The sequence below is a fragment of the Sturnira hondurensis genome, unplaced genomic scaffold (genome assembly GCF_014824575.4).
Source record: "Sturnira hondurensis isolate 20B ecotype Veracruz unplaced genomic scaffold, ASM1482457v3 Scaffold0016663, whole genome shotgun sequence".
Taxonomy (NCBI): Eukaryota; Metazoa; Chordata; class Mammalia; order Chiroptera; family Phyllostomidae; genus Sturnira; species Sturnira hondurensis.
In genome coordinates this window covers 15,492,094-15,509,941 of record NW_028089294.1, presented here as the reverse complement: position 1 = coordinate 15,509,941, position 17,848 = coordinate 15,492,094, and the positions used below count along the sequence as shown (strand labels likewise).

Sequence of the window (17,848 nt, the reverse complement as noted above, 5' to 3'; positions counted from 1 at the left end):
CCCAGAAATTACTATTTTAATATGTTTCTTCCTAGTTCTATGAAGTACTGTATTTTAATAGCTGGGTTCATCCCTTTTTTTAATATAACATATCTTGTCTTCCTCTATCAGTGAAAATTCTTTAGAAACATCTTTTTTGATGGTTGAACAATATTGTCTCCAGTGGAAGTACCGTACTTCCGTTAACCCTTTCCTGATGTTTAGAGCTTTCAGCCTTTCAGCTCTTTCAAATTTTTGCCCCTAGAAGTGATGCCGCAGAGAATCCCTCTGTTCACGAGCACGTGTGGTCTCTTCTGATTATTTCCTGAGGACAGATTCCCAGACGTGGATTTCTGGGCACGGGATACGAACATGTTTAGGGCTCCTGATATATTTTGTTCAGTTACTTTTCCAAGACAGGGACTGGGACCTCATTAGAACCCCACCTGTTCTGCCCATGAAGAATATGCATGGCTGGTCTTAACCGATCCCAGACGAGGTGCAGCACAGAGGGTTAGCCCAGGGAGGTTTGATGTCCCCACTAAGCCACCAGTTCAGGGAGGACCCAGGAAATGGCTCGGAATCCTCTTTGAACAGAGACCACCATACCGTCAGGGGTGGGTGAGTGGGGCAATAAGATGCTTTTCCAGAGCACAGAATGTATGTCCCTCTGGGTGAGGGAGGCTCTTGACTCCTCTATAGAGGGCACATGGGCAGAGCTGGCTGTACATTCAGGAGGTAGATTTCTACCAGGTAGGCAGCCTTTTGGAATGAGGGCCCATGCACTGTCATTGCCGCGTGAAGGAGAGAGAAGTGAGCAAGTGCCTGGAGCCAAGCCAAGCAGGCTGGCTGACCTGAAAGGGCACCCACGGTTTGTCCACCCCAGCACCATTTTTCTGACCACCTGAAGGGCCCCAGGCCAGAGCCAAGGGTGACTCGGGGAGGCACACAGGGGGCCCGGTTGACATGCCCGCAATGTTTCAGGTTGGAGGAAAGATGGATGAGAACCGTTTTGTGGCTGTCACCAGTTCCAATGCTGCGAAGATTCTCAACCTGTATCCGCGCAAGGGCCGCATCATCCCGGGAGCCGACGCCGATGTGGTGGTGTGGGACCCAGAAGCCACCAAGTAAAACCTGCTGCTGGGCTCCCGGGCTGGGGGGCTTGGGGTGTTAAGGCACTTGTGTTACAGGACTCCAAAAGCGTATCGTCTCTGCGCTACTTCCAGCCTAGAGAAGTATGGCCCTGAGGCGTGTTCACTTTAACACACGTATGAGGGCCTCCCAGAGCCCGGGCGCTGGGAGCACAACAGTGAACCGCTCCATCTGCATGGCGCATGAAGCTTTTCAAAGCCGCTTCATGTCGTTACCTCATCTGACCTGACACACAGCCCTGGGAAGCACTCAAACCTGGAGTTCTTATTTTTGTTTTACTGTTTTTTTAAGATTCTATTTATTTATTTTTAGAGAGGGGGAAGGGAAGGAGAAAGAGAGGGAGAGAAACATCAATGTGTGGTTGCCAGGGGACCTGGCCCGCAACCCAGACATGTACCATGACTAGGAATTGAACCGGCAACCCTTTGCTTTGCAGGCTGGCACTCAATCCACTGAGCCACACCAGCCAAAGCCAGAGCATCATTTTTACTTGGAGATTTGAGCAGGGGAAATGAGAGTCATTTTTTAATATTAAATTTCATTCAGTCAACAAATACAAGGGTGGGTAAAAGTTGGTTGATAATAATAATAAATAATATAATTATCAATAATAATAATATCGCTTCTTGGCCTTTTGGCTAAGATCAAGTGTAGTATCTGTTCTTATCAGTTTAATAATAATAGAAAACTAAACTTTCCCATACTGACAGCTGTAAGCCTACCTTTGCCTACCCTGTGTTTGGTAAGTGCTATTGTTTTGCAGGTACTTTCCTAGGTGCACAAGCTAGCAGCAAACGAGATAGACAAAACTGTGCTGGGACGTTGAAAATAAAAGTTGGATTGCAGAGAAAGTTCACCCTGGGCACCACCAGGATCTGGACATTGTCCCCTCTACTTGGGCCCCAGAGGAGTTCCGCTCTGCATCCTGACCCCAGGGGCTGGTCCCCGTCTCACTTGGAGGCCTGCCTTTTAGAGGAAAGACCCCCAGAATTCTTTCCTTAGTATATTAGTTTGCCAGGGCCACTTTAAAAAATGTCACAGCCTGTGGGGCTTAAACAACAGAAATGTGTATTCTCACAGCACGGAGGGTGGGAGCCTGAGACCCAGGTGTCACCCGGGTTGATCTTACCCCAAGGCCTCTCCCTGAGGGATAGAGGGCGGCCTGCCCCTCTTCACACACATTTTCTCTGCATGAGCCCTCCTGGTGTCTCAGTTTGCTCTTCTTAGTAGGGCACCAGTTAGATTGGACGAGGGTCTACCCAAATGACCTCTGTTTACTGTAATTAGCTTTAAGTAAAGACCCTAACTCCAAGTACCATTACATTTCAAGGTACTGGGTGTTAGGACTTCAACATATAAGTTTGGGGGGGGCACAAAATTCAGTCCACAACAACCAGCCTTTGGGGATCATTCCTCCCCACTGAGCACCTTCCCTTCTGTCTGAGCATTACTCCCTCCCACTAAGCATCTTCCCTCTCCTCCCAGCACCTTCCCTCCCCCCCAGCATCTTCCCTCCCCCCCCAGGATCTTCCCTCCCCCCCAGCATCTTCCCTTCCCTGGGCTTCTTCCCTCCCCTCCCAGCACCTTCCCTTCCCTCTGAGCATCTTCCCCCCCCCCCAGTATTTCCCCCCCCCCAGCATCTTCCCTCCCCCTTGAGCATCTTCCCTTCCCTCTGAGCAGCACCCCCTCCCACTGAACATCTTCCATTCCCATTAAGCTGTAGCAACCTTCCTTCTTCTCAAAGCTTTCTCTCTTGCTGCTGCCTCCCCACCAGGACCATCTCAGCCAGCACCCAAGTACAAGGAGGAGACTTCAACCTGTACGAGAACATGCGCTGCCATGGTGTGCCACTGGTCACCATCAGCCGGGGGCGGGTCGTGTATGAGAACGGTGTCTTCATGTGCGCCGAGGGCACTGGCAAATTCTGTCCCCTGAGGTCCTTCCCAGACACTGTCTACAAGAAGCTGGTCCAGAGAGAAAAGGTAAGGTGAGGGGCGGGGAGGAAGATATGTGAGCAGAGGTGGAAGCCCCTGTCAGAGACATCTCCCACAATTGCTCTAAATCTCAGAGGTGTTCTCACTTTCTTTTCCCACCAAATCCTGTGCCTGGAGTGGCCAATCTGGCAATGAGAACTAGTAGGAGAGAAGCACCTGTGACAAAGTAAAACGTATTGGGAAGGGTCCCTAATTCCCCTGGAGCTGCGCAAATACTATGAGCTGTTCACAGCTGTCCCCACATGTGGTCTCTGGGAGGATCCTCACCGTCCACCAGGGCAAGGGGTGCCTGTAACAGCCTGGAGTTGCTCTTTCTCTGGAACCTCCCCCCTCCCTTCTGATTGCAGTGGGCTGGGTGGGCTTTGGGAGCCCAGGCTCCCCAACATGGAATGGTCAGGCCAGGCCTGGAGTACACGTCTCCAGGGTCGCCCCCAGTTCCTGGACTCCATAAGCCCCTGGTGCATGCCGTCCTCTGGGTAGGCACCCTCCCCCAGAAGAAGGCTGGCTGTCCCCCCATTGCTTGGGGGTTGATGTCCAGCCGGGTCACTGAGCCCTGCCCCACGGAGTCGGGCCTGGATCCACACGGCTCCAGATGCTGCAACCTGCGGCCACGTCATCAGAAAAGAGCAAGTCTGACAGAGAGACAGCCAAAAGCACCCTGTTCTTTGTCCTCCCCTTTTCCAGGCCTAAAGCCATATTACCGGGGCTTTGGAATGCTCCTGCCCAGCTATTTCCAGATGCCGTCTAAACGGGCGAGCATTCCTAGATACGTCGAGTGAGGGCCTCGGAGTCCCGTGCCTCACTCACTGGCTGGAACAGCTCTTCCTGCCCAGGCCCTGGGGTGCCACTGCCGTGGGCACACCTAAGAGACATCCATCCTTTAAAAACACTTTGTAAAATGTTCTCACCCAGTGTCTCCTGTGTCCAGTTTGTCTGTCCCTCTTGCCCTGGACATCCCGGTCCTCTATGCACAGCAGGTGTTTAACCTGTCTTCTGGAGAGAGTGGCAGCAATGGTTCTGGGGCAGTTGGGAGAACTCCACAGCCTGGCCTCGTCGGCCACTGCGTTTCTGTCCAGGGAGGGAGACCCAGAAATAGTGTGTGTGTGTTTTCGCCAGGGGCTCTAAGTAGCAGTCCAGGGCCACGGTTTCTGGGCCGTTTCCAGGTGATCTCTCCACCCAGACCTGCTCCCCACGTTGTGGTCTCTCACAGATCAGTATCAGCTTCCCATTCTCAGGGCCTGTTCTCTCCATTCAGCCCATTCTCTCCACTCAGGGCTGGCTCCGATTTCCCACAGGGCACCAGAGATTTAAAGGACCGTGGCTGAAAATAGACTCAGCTACCATATTACTGAGCTCTGGAACTCTGCTGCATATCTAGGGAATAGAGGCTATAAGAGCTGTCTCTGTCTTGGCACGCTTATCAGAAGTGGTCATGTGACCTCCTCACCCAAATTTTCTTATCATCTTAATTCTCTAATCCTTCTTGCAAAAGCCAAGCTCCTTTTCTGAGTCCCTCGGGCCTTCCTGATTTCCGCCACCCTGGTTCCCTCCTGGAGCCAGCCACCCAGAGGCTTTCAGGAGTAGCTCCTCCAGACTCTACCCTCCCTGTGTTCTGAACGTGCGAGCGCTGCTGGTGCATGAGCCCCAGCCCTAGGGTGACCCAAGGACCAGAGGAGGGACATGTCCCTGAGGTGGGGTGGTGGGCAGGTTGGCCATCATGCTGCCTCTCGGCCCCCTAACCCAACTTCCTTTCACCCTGAGCCTGGTCCTCAGTAGAGCCCCTGCCACAGGTTCATTCACAAGAACCCCGATTTTACTCCACACACTGGCCCAGACCTCCCGCACTGAGAGGGAGTGTGAGGCAGGCGAGGGGAGAGCAGGCTTCAGGTAATGCCGTTTCCCCTCCACTCTGAGGACCACATAGTGTTTTAAGTGATTGGGCAAACAGGCCAGGGCGGGAGTCCCGAGTTCCTAAAGGCACAAGAAGGAAACATGAGTGTGTCTGTGACCTCCAAGGTCCTGAGTCACAGGCTTGGGGGCCTTGAGGTGCCGCCATTGCTGGGGTCCCTCCACCCTTGACAACGTAAAGGCACGTAAAACTGATATTTGAACAGTAATTATCTAAAGTGTAAAAGCGAAAAGGTCATATTAACACCAAAGGTCAGCTCGGCTGGCAGTCACCCAGATTCTCCCAGGGCCTCTGCCCCCCTGCCCAGGACCCGTGCCGCTGACGTGGAAGCCCAGGTGCAGCCTAGCAAAGGCCAAATGAGTTCCCGCCAAGTGTGGCATTCTGGGGCCTGGGCTGATCCTAGGCAGCCTGTTCACAGAATAAGGGCACTGAGCTCCATGGCCCGCGTGAGCACTCAGTGAGCTGGCATTGCTGCTGGGGGACTTGCATCACAAATTGGCTGTAGGCAGCCCCTGTCGCGGTGGGATCGCAGTGAAAGGCAGGGCCTCTTGTAGTTGGGCCAGTGAGGGGAACACCGTGGCTCCACAGGAGGCCTGTTCTGGGAGGATGAATGCCTCAGAAGTCTGCCTGCCCCCACCCGCGGGGGGCTCCACCAGGGCGGGGGATCCAGGGGGCATCTCCTCAGCAGGCACGTGCTACTTATAAGGAGGTAGAGGCAAAGAACTCTCTGCCCTTGGTGCTCAAGGTATAGGAAGCCTCCTCTGTCGCAGTGCCTTGGGGCCTGTGCTGCATGGCAGCCCCTGGAGTCCTGCCAGCACCAGGGTGGGGCAGCTCCAGTTGAGGGGTGGGGGCTGGGCTCTGATGGTGTCTTTGCCCCTTTCCTCCTCCGCCCTTCCCCAGACCTTGAAGGTTAAGGGAGTGGACCGCACTCCCTACCTGGGCGATGTCGCTGTGGTTGTGCATCCTGGGAAAAAAGAGATGGGAACGCCTCTCGCAGACACTCCTACCCGGCCCGTTACCCGACACGGGGGCATGAGGGACCTTCATGAATCCAGCTTCAGCCTCTCTGGTGAGAGCAAGGGCCGCTGGGGCTGGTGGCGGGAGGAGGGCTGGGAGGGCCAGCCAGGCAGTGGGGTTTGTGCCGCTTTTCCTTTGGTCTTCTTCCTTCCTCCCCTATCCCATAGCCAGCGACGAATGCGAGATCCGCTATTAAATAAGCACAAATGTTGAGGGGCAGCAGGGCTCCCCTGGTCCCTGCGCACCACTGTTAACAGGCCATGGACTGCAGGAGAATCTCTGCCTGGTTTCTGTGCTGGTCCCTTGAGGCACCTGGAGGGCCATGCACACAGATGGGGCCCAGAGAAGATCCCAGATCAGGAAGGGTAACCCTCTCTGCCGCATGGGCCTGTGCCCCCATCCCCCTCTCCTCGCCGGCCTCTCTGAAAGACCTGGCATTCCCCTTTTCTCTTTCCTCCCTCACCTTTTTTGCTAGGACTTGTGTTACATGTGATACAGTGTATAATACATAGGATGTGACTGCCCAGGAAACTTCGCTGTCAACTGGAATCCCAGGCATTCTGCAGTAGTTAAGGGAACAGGAACCAGATCCGCTGGGAGCTTGGTGCTTCCCTGGGGGTAGGGCGGGGCAGGGTGGGGTGTGTGGCATGAGACCTGCATACAAACCCTCCTTGTCTGAGAGACAGGGGACTAACCCGGGGGCTGCAGGCTGAGCCCCCTCTGTGGCCAGCTGTGTGCTCAGGGCAACTCCGGGCAGACATCACATGGTTCCCGTTTGAGGACCCCACAGCCTGTGGGGAGGGGTCCTCTTCCTCTCAATACCGAGATAACTGCTCCCCAACCCTGAGGGTCACTACCACCCCCACAAGCAACAGGACATGAGTGCCAGGAGTCAGAAAGAGATCCGTGGTGTGGAGTGTCCGTGGGCACTCGGCCCCGCCAATCCAGGGGGTGTGGACTCCCCTGGCTGCCTGGGCATGGCGCCCAGAGCCGTGGGCCCCGCTGGCCGTTGGCTGCTTCTGCCCCCAGCCCAGGTCTCAGAGCAGAGCAAAGACTGGGCAGAGCTCTCAGGCTCGGCCAACATTCGGCAGCCTCCCACCTTCCCTCTGCCCCAAACCTTGTCTGTTTGGGATGGGACGGGCTGAAGGCTGTCCCACGGCACTCCCTGGGGGACCAGGCCTCCTCTTCTAAATAGGTCTTGGAATTTCAAGACGTGGGGACCTTTGGAGTGTGCTTCTTTGGTTTTCCAAAACAACGGGACCTCCCTTCTTTCTCTCTCATTCCCTGAGGCATATGGACAAAGGCCCACTTGCTAACAGGCCAGTCCATAGTCTGAATTCCTGGCAAGAAACCGTATGTCCAAGTTTGGGAGCAGTGAAGGTGGCAGAGTAAGGCAGTTAATCATGGAGGTTCTAAATCAGGAAAATCTGGGTTCAAATCCAGACTCTGCTGCTCACACACTGTATCATTAGACAAGTTACTTTACTTCCCTGAGCCTGTTTCCTCATCTGTAAAATGGGGTGAAGTTGTCCCAGGACTGAAGGAGACCACACATGTGGAGGGCCTACCAGCCTCCACCAGTAGAGGGGGCCCTGCTTCTGTGACCCAGGCAGGAGCAGCCCAGCTCACCCTCTGCTTCCTTCCCTGCAGGTTCTCAGATCGATGACCATGTTCCAAAGCGAGCTTCGGCTCGAATCCTTGCTCCCCCTGGAGGCAGGTCGAGCGGCATTTGGTAAAGGCACCAACCAGCCCCCAAAAGTGAAGATGCACCGCTGCCACCAGCCCGCACACCCTCCAGCCGCAGCTGCAGGGGCGGGAGAGGCTGGGCTGGGCAGCTCACCACCTGTGGGGCCACAGGACCCAGGAGCGCTCCCCACATCTGACACGCGATTCACTGTGCTTCGAGCCGACCCTGACAGGCACTTTGAGATGTGTTCCTCCTGCTGCAGTCCTTCCCTGCCCTGCCCCATGGGGCCTAGGAAGCCTACACTATGCACAGAGCCCAACGCATAGAGCCCGGCCCAGCCCCTCCTCTCACCCTTGCCCCCACGCGCTGGCTTTGGGAAGGCCCAGGCTGCAGTGCCCTGCCCCTGGCTGACCCGCCAGTTGTCCGGAGCACTTTAGCAGATGTGCTTTAAAAGGACTCCCTTCCCCATCCCTGTAGGCCCCAGGGTCACCTTTCTCAAGGTAGACAGGTGTTGGCTGCCCAGCCATGCCCAGAATGTCCCGTTTTTCCTGACTCGACTCCAGCCCTGTGTGGATGTGGATGGGACACCCTGGGTGTGGGTGTGGTTGGGACACTGCGCCCTTTGCCAGCTTCTTCCTCCTCCCACCCTGCCCTCCTCGAGCCTCGCCCAGAAGAGCTAGCTGGGCGGGGTGCCAGGCTGGTGCCGGGCGCGTGTACATGATTTGTTTTGCACGTTTGGTTTGCGCCGTGGTTTGGTTCAACTTGTTTGTGCATCCCGTGAGAAATAACGGTGCTTTGTGTCGCTAGCATAGCATAGAAACAGGAATAGATGTGGACCTTAGGAGACGCTGCACTCGACACGACCAGACAGCCTGGAGCACGGGCCGGGGAGGACGCTGGACTCGCGGGCCCTTCTTCTCCACACAGGAGTCTTCCAGGCTGCACAGGCTCTGTCCCAGGCCCTATTCCCACCCCTCCCCTTCCCGGTCTAGTCCCCTACATTCTGACAGGGTACCCAGGATGCTGGCCCTGGGGACCTTTGGGGAGTGAGAAGACCTTTGCCCCGCCTCTGGCCCTGATCATTCCCAGCAGTAACACCCCCAGTCACCCAGCTTCCTGTAAACTCCCCCTACAGGGGACAGAGAGGCCTGGCTGCTCCTCCTGTGTGATTGGCAAGCTGCCTGGTGCCTGCTAAGAGAGGGGGAGCTGGCTAGGGGAAGGGGACCAGCCCATGCCCAGGAAGTAGACCAGGCCAGACCAAATCCAGACCTGACTGGATTGGTCTTACAGCAAGACCTGACTGTAAAACCCACGCTGCTGCACGGGGGCTCCAGTCTCCTGTGCTCAGCACCTGCTGTGGCTGCCGCCTCCTCCCACATCCAGCTGGGCCCTCTCTGCCTCCAAAGCTCCAGGGGATTTCCATGGAAACACTAGGGGCTGGGTGAACTCCATCCACCCTGAACGAACTGGGAAGTGACCCAGCTGCCTGCCCTTGCGAAGCCTAGTCCTCCCCTTGGGGAGGGACTTCACAATGCACGTTCCCTTTGAGCGCCCCAGACAGCACGTGGCTGCTGGGCTCTTGGGCTAGTGGTCGAGCCCTGAACGTTTCTATTGTGCTTCTCATGTTTTCAAAGCACTTCCATCCATGAGCTTTCCATTGCTTCTCACAGCACGGCATGTGTTATTCTCCCCATTTCAAAGATGAGGCCCAGGAAGGTTAGGCCTTCGGACCCCAGAGGTGTCCATGACTACCCTTAGGAGCATGGCTGTCTGCCTCAGCTGTGGAAAGGAAGAGTGGGAGGACAGCCCTTGTAGATCCTACCGAGAGCGTAGCCAGTTAGGAGACCTACCACCCTGGTAGGCATTTTGCTTTGTTTTGCACAGATAGGTAGGTTTTTGTCATGAACGAACTAATGCATCTTCACTGTGTGAGCCAGAACTAGTCCATGTTGGGGGTTTGCCCTGTGGGTTGAGCTGCCTCCACACCCTCACTTGTCACTTCACACTCATCTTCCTCACTTTGGGGCTGAGATGACAGAGACTATAACCCAGGGAGCAGAGATGGCAAAGGCATTCACGGAGGGTGGCAGCCATGGGGGCAGACGCCGGGGTCTGGGCCTGGGCCACCACGACGCTGACCCCATGGCACGGCGCACACCATCTTTCTCTCTTTCAGCCCTTGCCGGGTCATGGGCCTTGGGCAGATGCCAAAGAGCCGAGCAGTGGTGGCGGCCCATGGCCAGGGCGTCTCTGCTTAGTCTGGGAAAGCTTTACCTCCTCCGAGTGCCTCCACTGGAGAGACGCGTGGCCTGGGCTCTGGGAGACCATGCCTGGGAGCGGTCCACCACAGCCTTCCACTCTGTCCACCCGATCCTTACGTAGACCCCGCCCTTGCCCAGGAGCTTCTTGGTGAAAATCAGAGGGAGGTTCGAGGAACCAAATAAACGGCCAGCCCCCGCCACCTGCTCCTTGCCCCGGCCCAGAGCCCCGGCCAGCTCTGCCTCCAGCACCGCTGGCTCCTCCCTGCTTGGAATGGAAGGGTCTCTGGTTGCACTGAATGCAGCTCTCTCAAACTGGTCTTGTACTTGCTGAATAAATACTGTCGTTCTTGCCTTAGCTGCTCTCTAGGTTTGTGGGGTTAAGTTACAGAAAATTGTGCTACTGTGTGTGTGTGTGTGTGTGTGTGTGTAGTGCTAGGAGTCCACAGTAGGTCTCTGTCAAGCCAATGCCGTGATCAGGGCTTTTCCCATACTGACCCAGAAACCACAGAACCACGCAGAAACCCAACCCTCTCCAGCTGCCCAGGCGGCAGGCACAGCCTGGGGTCAGGACAGAGCCTCCAGCCCCCCAGCACCCAAGTGACTTCCTCACTCCTCTGTAAAAGTCATGGTGCTAAGATTGTGTGAACCCCAAGACAACACACGGTCCTGTGCTTTGGCCCCCCATTTGAGGCAAAAAAAAAAAACAGCCCGACACATTGTGTTCTGGTGCAGGTTTGTATTAAACTGTAGCTACTTCTCACTTGGTTTCGGTTGTGTTTCTTCAAAGAAGAGGGGGTTTGGCGGAGACCTCTTCTACAGTAGCTGGGGTGACGCTGAACTTGCTAAGAAGACTCGGCTCCGGTTTTTCATGTCCATGTTAGCAGGTGGCAGCTTCCTGGGGGTCCTGAGCAGGGTCTGCAAGTTTTAAAAAAAAGTTGAGAAATGGGAGCCTTGGCAGCCCAGAAGCTCAGTCAGTCCTGTCGCCTGGTGGGAACAATGCCAAGGTTTGTGGTACCACATTTCCCAGGACAAGGCTGCTGAGTTATCTGAAACAGGGACAGTTAGGGGGAAGCATGTCACCTGTTCTCACAGCTACCACTTTGGAAACCCTCTTCCCACAGCTGGCCCTTTAGATATTGAGACTATGGCCTTGCAAAAATCACATGGCAAAAGACGTCCCAAGGCCAGTGTGTCAGATCTTCAGACTTCTCTGACGTCCCAAAGCCTCACCTTTGGATTGGCCCACGGTACCTGCAAACCCCACCTACTCGCGTCAAGACTCCGCCCTCTCCAGGTCTCATCCAGAAGTTGGGAGTAATGAGCTGCTCAAACAATTTCACACTAAGGAGTGAGCGAAATCGTTGCTTCCAGTGCTATAGACTCACTTGAACTTATTCCATTAGCCCCAGAAGACAAAGCCCTAGTGAGGGGGTTTTAGGCAGTGCAGGGAAATGGTTGGGACAGGGGGACTTTCCCAGCTGTCAGCAAAGCAGCGACCGTCCTGCAAGTAAGGCGGGTTGAGGACAAAGAAATACCCGGGGCCCTGCTGTTAGGGCGAAGCACTGGGTTGTAACGAAAGAGCTGTGTGCACCCGTACCTGGCTTGCAGGATGCCGAGGCCCTGGGATGGTACTGAGCCAAAGTATCTGTGTTACTGCTTCCCCCCTAACACAGAAGCGCGCTAGAATTTGATTAACTGCCAAAAATCCATTGTGTTCAGATGAAAAATGCCGCGAGCATGCACTTGGTAGGCCACGTTGCACAGTCGCAGGTGACATAGAGAAAAAAATAAAAGGTACCCAGGAACACACTTAATGCCTTTGTATGTAGTAGTAGAGAAAGAAAAGATCACAGACGGTAAAATACAGCTTGATCAAGTCTGAGAATCTGCATTTCGGGAAACCGGAACCAGCCAGCTGCTAGGCAACCATCGCCTTTCATTTCTCCACTCAGAATTATAGGTTGGTTTGTACACACAGGCCAACCCAACACTAAGAAGTGCCTTGGAGCCAGGGAAGGAGGGACGGTCTCGAGACACCCCAGGAAGGAAGGAGAAACATTGTGCCACACAGTCCTAGGTTAATAAAAGGCTGTTTGACAGTGTTGCTAATAACACTCTTGAAGAACTTTCAGTACTTTTCCAGTAAAACATTAAAAGATCTAACATTTTGTTGACATTTGACGTGGTCTTAGGATGGAAGTCAGGTTCTTCACTTTCCTCCCCTTGCGTATTTACAAACCACACATCTAGACCTGGAGGCAGCTTCTCCTGGTGTGCCCAGGACAGTTCTGGTTTAAGTCTCTTGCCTCAGAACAATTATTAATAGCACCACCTTTCACTTTCAGATATGTCCTGGTTTGGATAATAAATGTTATGATCACCTTATGTGCAGCTATGTATTCATTCATTAACACACCCGCTCAGGAGTTACAATTTTCCATCACTGAAAGATGAGGGGCAGCATGCAGTGGGCAGTGGGGAAAGTGGGTCTTTCTGGAATGGGTGGGGACGAGGGTTTCCTGGGACCAGCCCTGAGTCTCCACACAGCTCTCGGAGGCTTCGTGAGGTCTCGGGGCTGTGGGTGCCTCAGAGTGGTATAGACCTGGGAGCATGTTCCTGAGCTTTTCAGTTTAGCTTATAGACCTTACTATTCCATTAACAGTTGTGCCCTGGCTGGTGTAGCTCAGTGGATTGAGTGCAGGCTGCAAACCAAAGGGTTATCGGTTCATTTCCCAATCAGGGCACATGCCTGGGTTGCAGGCTGGGTTCCTGGTGGGGGCGACATGAGAGGCAAACGATGTTTCTCTACCTCTCTCTCCCTCCCTTTCCCTCTCTCTAAAAAATAAATAAATGAAGTCTTTTTTTTTAAAAAGTTGTAAGCCTACCAAGTTTTGTCATTTCTTTTTGAGGGAACTTTGATCCCACTTATAAACTTAAACACTTTACACTTTAAACACTATTTAAAATTCTTTTTCATTTTTTAGTATCTTTCCTGAATACTAAATAATTTTTACCAATCTAATAAATTAAGCTTATAAATATAGTGAGCTTAGGGGTTCGTTGGATGTTTCGCTGCTAAGCATACAATTTAGTAAGATTTCAACTTAAAATCATAAGTCTTAAGTTACACATTTAAAATTAGTCATGAGGCACTCACTCTAACAAGCCAAAATTTTCTTTAACAAATATATAAAATACCAAATATGTTCAGATCCTCTCTATTTTTTTTAATTTTTAAAATTGATTTTTAGGGAGAGAGGAAAAGGGGCAGAAAGAGAGAGAGAGAAACATCAGTTTGTCATTCCACTTATTGACACATTCTTTGGTTGAGTCTTGTATGTGCCCTGGCCAGGGATCGAACCCACAACCGTTTGGTGTAGAGGACAATGCTCCGATTAATTGCGCCACCCAGCCAGGGCCTGATTCTCTCTTACTACAAACATGTTAACACTATGGTGTTGGTTCTTTAAAATCTTTATTTTCTCGATTCTGTACTTTCTGGCCAGATCTTAGTCCTCATGGGCTTTGGCTCTGAGTCTTGTCCTCACAGGGAGTCCACTCCTACAGGCTGCAGGGAAGAGCTGCTGGCTCGCTCCACTCACGTGGCTCAGCCCTCCACAGTTAGGTCCCAGAGTCTCTCTGTGCCACCATCTGGGCCGTGCACAACCACCTCGTGGTTCTTGGTGCAAAATTTACATGCAAGTTCTAGCCAAATGGATTCTGCCTCCTTTCAAAGTTTTTGAACAAATTAAATCCTTTGCATTGAAGGTTTCCTTAAACTTTACCTTAATTCTGTCCTTGTATAGTTTTTTAATAGACTTTTTTAGAACCAATTTTGACTTTATAGAAAAATTTAAATGATAATCCTGAGAGTTCCCACATACTACCTGCAGTCCCCAGCGCCAGCCGCCACCCCCCCCCCGTGATTGACATCTGACATCGGTGTGGTGCCCTCATTGCAGCCGATGAACCAGTATTGATACGCTCTCATGAACTAAAATTCACACTGTCTTCCGATGCCCTTAGCTTTTACCAAATGTCCTTTTCCTGTTCCAGAACCCCATCCAGAACCCTTGTCCAGCCAGCAGTTCTCTTCGGCTCCCGTTGACTCTGACAGTTCTCAGACTTCCCCTGTTTTTCACGACCATAATGGTTTTGAGTAGTGTTGGGTATTTTGTGGGCTGCTCCTCTCTTGGAATTTGATTGCGGTTTCTCTCAAAACAAACAAACAAATAAAATTAAGCTGGTTGGTGTCAGTGAATTTTTAGGACGAAGGCCGCAGAAGCATTCTTTTCACCACGTTACGTTTATGGTCATTTCGTATATCAACATGATTTGTCGCCATTGAAGTTGACTTTGATTGCCTGGGTAAAGTCTGGGGTAGCTTTTTAAATTGGCATTATTCCCTTTTGTGAGCTACACGGTTCTCTTATTATAATATGCAATTTCCTTGAGCAACGAAACACATAGACCTATGTATCTCATACTATGTGTTGTACTAAACTTTGCGGACGTGTGCTAAATGACTCCCCCAGTTAGAAACTTTTTCAAATTCAGTATCAGTTGTAAAATCTTTCATTTTTTAATCAGAGAGCGAGAAGATACCAGTATCTTAGAATGCCACAGAGTTAAGAGATACTCACATAAGCACAAGCTCTTAAGATTATATCTAAAATGCTCTTTACACGTGGGTCAAAATGAGGCATTTTTACACACACACTTTTTATTTCCACTCTGTAACACCGATCTCTTAATTAAATGTTTTTAGCTTTACACAAATACACTCAAGCTGTCACGCCGGCTTTCCGACTTGAATCACACAAATGTGTTGACTGTTTTCCTCGAAATGCAAATTCTTCACATGTTTACTATTAACAGTAAACAATCATTCTGGGGACCCTGGGCTTACGGAACACTATTTTTGTGTCTACAGATGAGCAACATGTTCTGCAAATTACAGCTCTCTGAGCCCCTTTGGAGAAAAACAAATTCTATAAATCAAAGATCACCTCACAATGAAAAACAGTCGCTTACAGTTACGCATATTTAAATGTCAGCATCTATCCAGCACTTCTTGCTTTATTAGATTCTTGGTTTTGAACTAGTCTCTGAGGTTCTGCAGTCCAGGCTTAACGTGCATTCAGCTGTTCCCTGTTGGTCAGCTCCAAAGATGCCACATTTCAAGACACTGGAGCAGGTCTTAGTGAACCAGTCTTCTCCCGGGGCCGGCCTTTGAACCCTCTACCTGGGTGGGAGCTGGAGCCGTGGGGGATGGGGGGAGGGGGCACCGTCTGTGAGGGAGGACCGTGGCTTGTTGAGCCCTCAGGGAAAGGAGACTTCCGAGGCAGGATCTGGAGGCCCTGTCCCTGTCCCAGAGGGCTCCGATAGAACTCCCGATATCCACAGAAGGAGAAATCTGCAGGAACCCCCCAGGGTGTCTTAGGACCGGGGGCCCCATGTGGGGGTTGCTGACGTCTAGGAGACACTCAGTTTTCCAATGGCCGGGACTTCATGGTTGAATGTTCCCCAGTGCAGTCTGGTGGGCAGTCAAGGCCGGTATCTTGTCTAAGTCGTGAGGATTTGGGCTTATGCTTTGGGAGCACTTTACAGTTTTTACTTGATGTCCACAAAAATGGCTTGTCTTTTCTCCCAGGTATCCGTCTGTATGACAAGCTGTGAAAGGATTTTGCTTTGTTTTTGTAATTCTCACTTTTTTCAGAGCGACCACGCCTTCATCTGGCATCACGGTTACAGGAACAATCGGGTTGAGGTTGTAATCTTGGACGTCTCTGCTATACTGTTTCCAATTTTTAAACAACTTTAGTACATCGGGGTTCATAATGTGGGAACCATGTCTCAGCAGGGGGCGGGGCTCCCTTCTGAACCCTGGAGCTGAGATAACCCACTAAGTCAGGGCAGCCCAACGGCTCTCAGCCAGGGCGGGTTTCGTCTCCCACGAGATGCTTGGCAATGTCTGGACACAACTTCTGGTTGTCAAAACTAGGTCAGTGGGTGCTACAGAATGTGGTGGGCAGGGGCCAGGGATGTTGCTAAAACATCCTACAATGCAGAGGACAGCCTCCCCCCAACACACACACAATAAAAATTATCCCATCAAAATGTCAATGCCTACCTTACGTGGCAAAGCTTTTTGAACTAAAACCACCGAAGGGTGGCGCCAAAGCACAGCATCCCAGGCAGCAGAAGGGAGGCACAGAAGATGCCCGGAGAGTGGGGCATTAGTAGGTCTCCCCACGGATGCACTGGGGCCTCATCTGGCCACCATCATCGGGCTCCGTGTTGTGCCACATTCTGCCTCAATTATGTTAAAATGTTGCCCCAAACCAAAAGACCACAGGTGCAGAATTTAAAGTTAAGTTTTGCCATTTACTGAGAATCTGCATGCAGGAAGGAAGAGAGCCTCACAAGGTGGCAACTCAATGACTGTCACATGTCTACTCCTTAACGATGGAAAGGACAGGCTTTCTTATACTCTGTAAACGAGGACCCTTTCCAGGAAATGGCTCATGGCCAGGAGAGGAGGGGCTTTTTAAAGCCCAGGAAGGGGAAAGAAGAAAACCTCCGGACAGTCAGCTGGGGAAGGAGAGTGGATGTTACGGTTATCAGCAAAATTCAAAAAGTCTCTTTGAAAGAATAACAAAATACACATCTGAAAAGAACCACAGTGTTTGTCCAGTAAAATACTAGAGATGTATCTTTTTTCTCTATTCAAATGCTTTACGTTGAGTGTAACCGGTATACTGTGAAGTGCTTACGACACTTTCTCGTACTGCAAGTAGGGAGTTTGGACGTCTCTACTCCATTCTAACAACAAGCAAAGAACTGAACAGGCTGAAAAATCAACAATGATTCTTGGATCCACGAGAGAGGGGAGGACGAAGGTCCAACCAAGGCCCCGCAGAGTGGACAGATAGGCAATAAAGTTGGCGGGATCAAACTCCCTGACTTTAAAAAGCAACCGTAATTAAAGCAGTGCTGAGTAGAAGTGGCGTGAGGATCGACATACGGAGCAACCGAAGAGAACTCAAAGTCATTTTTTAAAAGTGTGTCCATGGTCAGCTCACTTTTGATCAAGATGCCAAGAGGATTTATTTAATCGGTAAAATTAGTTTATAACAAATGGTGTTTGAACAACTAGACATCTACATGCAAAAAAAAACCCCTGGAACTTTATCTCACACACATATAAAAATTAACTCAAAACAGAAAACTGTACTTGAACAACAATTAAAATTAAAATAAATAAATAAATAAATTTTAAAAATTAACTCAAAACAGACTTGCATGTGAGGTCTAAAACTTTAAACCTCTTAGAAAAAAGAAACATAGGGGTAAATCTTTATGACCTTGGATTTGGCAATGAATTCATAGATATGATGGGAAAAACATGGACAACAAAAGAAAAACTAGATCAGTTTGGCTTCATCAGAATTTAAAACATTTTGTGCTTCAAAGGACACTATCAAGAAAGCAACATGACAACCCACAAAATGGGAGGAAATATTTGCAAATCATAGACCTGATAAGGGATTTGTATCTGGAATATATAAGCGACTCTTATGACTCAATAATAAAAAAGATAAATAACTCAGTTTAAAATTGGGCAAAAGATCTGAACAGGCATTTCTCCAAAGAAGATTTACAAACGGCCAATAAGCCTTGAAAGAAGTTCAACATCATTCATCATTAGGAAGATGCAAATCAAAACCACAATGAGATTTCACTTCACGGCCACTAGGATGGTAATCATCAAAAAGACAGATAAGAGCTCGAATGCTCAAGGACATGGAAAATTGGAATCCTCGTGCACTGCTGGTGGGAATGTAAA

At 51.1% G+C, this 17,848-nt stretch overlaps 1 protein-coding gene and 1 pseudogene across 1 annotated transcript in view; both read left to right on the top strand.

Annotated features, from left to right (window-relative positions):
- Positions 1-10,759, top strand: part of DPYSL5 (dihydropyrimidinase like 5) — an 81,174-nt gene extending 70,415 nt beyond the window's left edge. The window contains exons 10-13 of the mRNA XM_037066782.1: positions 964-1,106; positions 2,906-3,113; positions 5,935-6,103; positions 7,702-10,759. Of these exons, the coding sequence (XP_036922677.1) occupies positions 964-1,106; positions 2,906-3,113; positions 5,935-6,103; positions 7,702-7,787 (606 nt within the window). The 3' untranslated portion in view covers positions 7,788-10,759. The remainder of the gene's footprint in view (positions 1-963; positions 1,107-2,905; positions 3,114-5,934; positions 6,104-7,701) is intronic.
- On the top strand, positions 1,750-1,858 carry LOC119001490 (uncharacterized; annotated as a pseudogene).
- Positions 10,760-17,848: the final 7,089 nt, after the last annotated feature.